The 1,166-nt window shown below is 58.4% G+C and overlaps 1 protein-coding gene across 1 annotated transcript in view; it reads right to left on the reverse strand.

The window, feature by feature from the left end:
* Positions 1 to 778: 778 nt before the first annotated feature.
* ISX (intestine specific homeobox) overlaps positions 779 to 1,166 on the reverse strand; it is an 8,655-nt gene continuing 8,267 nt past the window's right edge. Inside the window, exon 4 of the mRNA XM_006092714.2 lies at positions 779 to 1,018. Coding sequence (XP_006092776.1) covers positions 779 to 1,018 — 240 coding nt within the window. The remainder of the gene's footprint in view (positions 1,019 to 1,166) is intronic.

Below are 1,166 nucleotides of genomic sequence, written 5' to 3' on the forward strand. Positions count from 1 at the left end.
CCGGGAAATAAACTCTACAAAGATCTTGCTGTCTTACTCTTCATTCGGATCAGAAATGGCAACATCCCTCCCCAATTCAATAGAATAACCAAAGACACGAAGTTCTGTTTAAAATTAAAAAGCTTTTCCCTCTATTTCTCTTGCTTTAAGACATTCACATCAAAGCCACACAGAATGTGATAGACATGGGCCAACAGCAAGGTCACTGGCGAAGGTTGTACCTGCCGGAGAAGGTCAGCGCTGTCCCTTCGACCAACCTGGATTGAGCTCAGAGGGGCAGAGCCTCGGCTGCTCATGTCAATATCCAGTTCCGTGCATGGAGCACTCAGTAGATGCTCAATACGCGTGTCATGAATGAAAGAGCCAACAACCTCTCACTGGCCCCCTCCATGCCTCTGTTCTCACCATGGTTCACCTCACCAGGGTAAAGGCCAGAGGCCCTCAGAAGTCATCTTGTCCAGCTGCTTCCTGTTACAGATGAGGTCCAGAGAGGGTAAGTGACTGGCTGGAGGTCACACAGCGTGTTGGAGGAAGCACAGGTGCAAGACAATGACCTCCTGGTTCCAGAGCTCCCCCTGAGGTCTGAACGCCTGTGTCGTTGAGCCAGGAGGGCCACCTTGCTGCAGCCTTCCCAGGGGCATGTGGGGTGGCTTCCTGGGATGTGGGCCGTCTCTGGATCAGGAGGTTGACTCCCCCAGAAGCCTGGGCCCCTTCCTGCCACTTGTCGTCACCCGGGGAGGAGCGTGGCTCCACGGGGGAGAGGATGTCCGTCGGGTCCCTATGTGGAGGTGGCACAGATGCTGCCCCATCTGGGGTGTGGAGGTGGAAGGAAGCAGAGGGCGGGGACGCAGGTCTGCAGGATGACAGGGCCCGGGAGAGGTGGTGTCTCCCATGGGTGGTGTGGGAGGAGAGTGATTCCAGCAGGAAACCAGGCAGAGGCCAGCTGACCTTGATCCGGCGGATAACACCCCGGGGGAGGCACCAGCCTGGACAGCGCAGGAGGCGGCAGCCGGGGGCCCTGTCACAGGAGAGGTCAGGAGGGCCGTGAGTCCTCAGCTTTACCCTGGGCTGCCCTGGAGCTCCCCAACCTTCCCCACGACGTGGGCAGGGGGGGCGGGTAGGGGACCAACCTGGGGAGAAATGTATGCACGGGGGTGGGGTGAGGG

This window comes from Myotis lucifugus, unplaced genomic scaffold, assembly GCF_000147115.1.
Source record: "Myotis lucifugus unplaced genomic scaffold, Myoluc2.0 scaffold_103, whole genome shotgun sequence".
NCBI lineage: Eukaryota > Metazoa > Chordata > Mammalia > Chiroptera > Vespertilionidae > Myotis > Myotis lucifugus.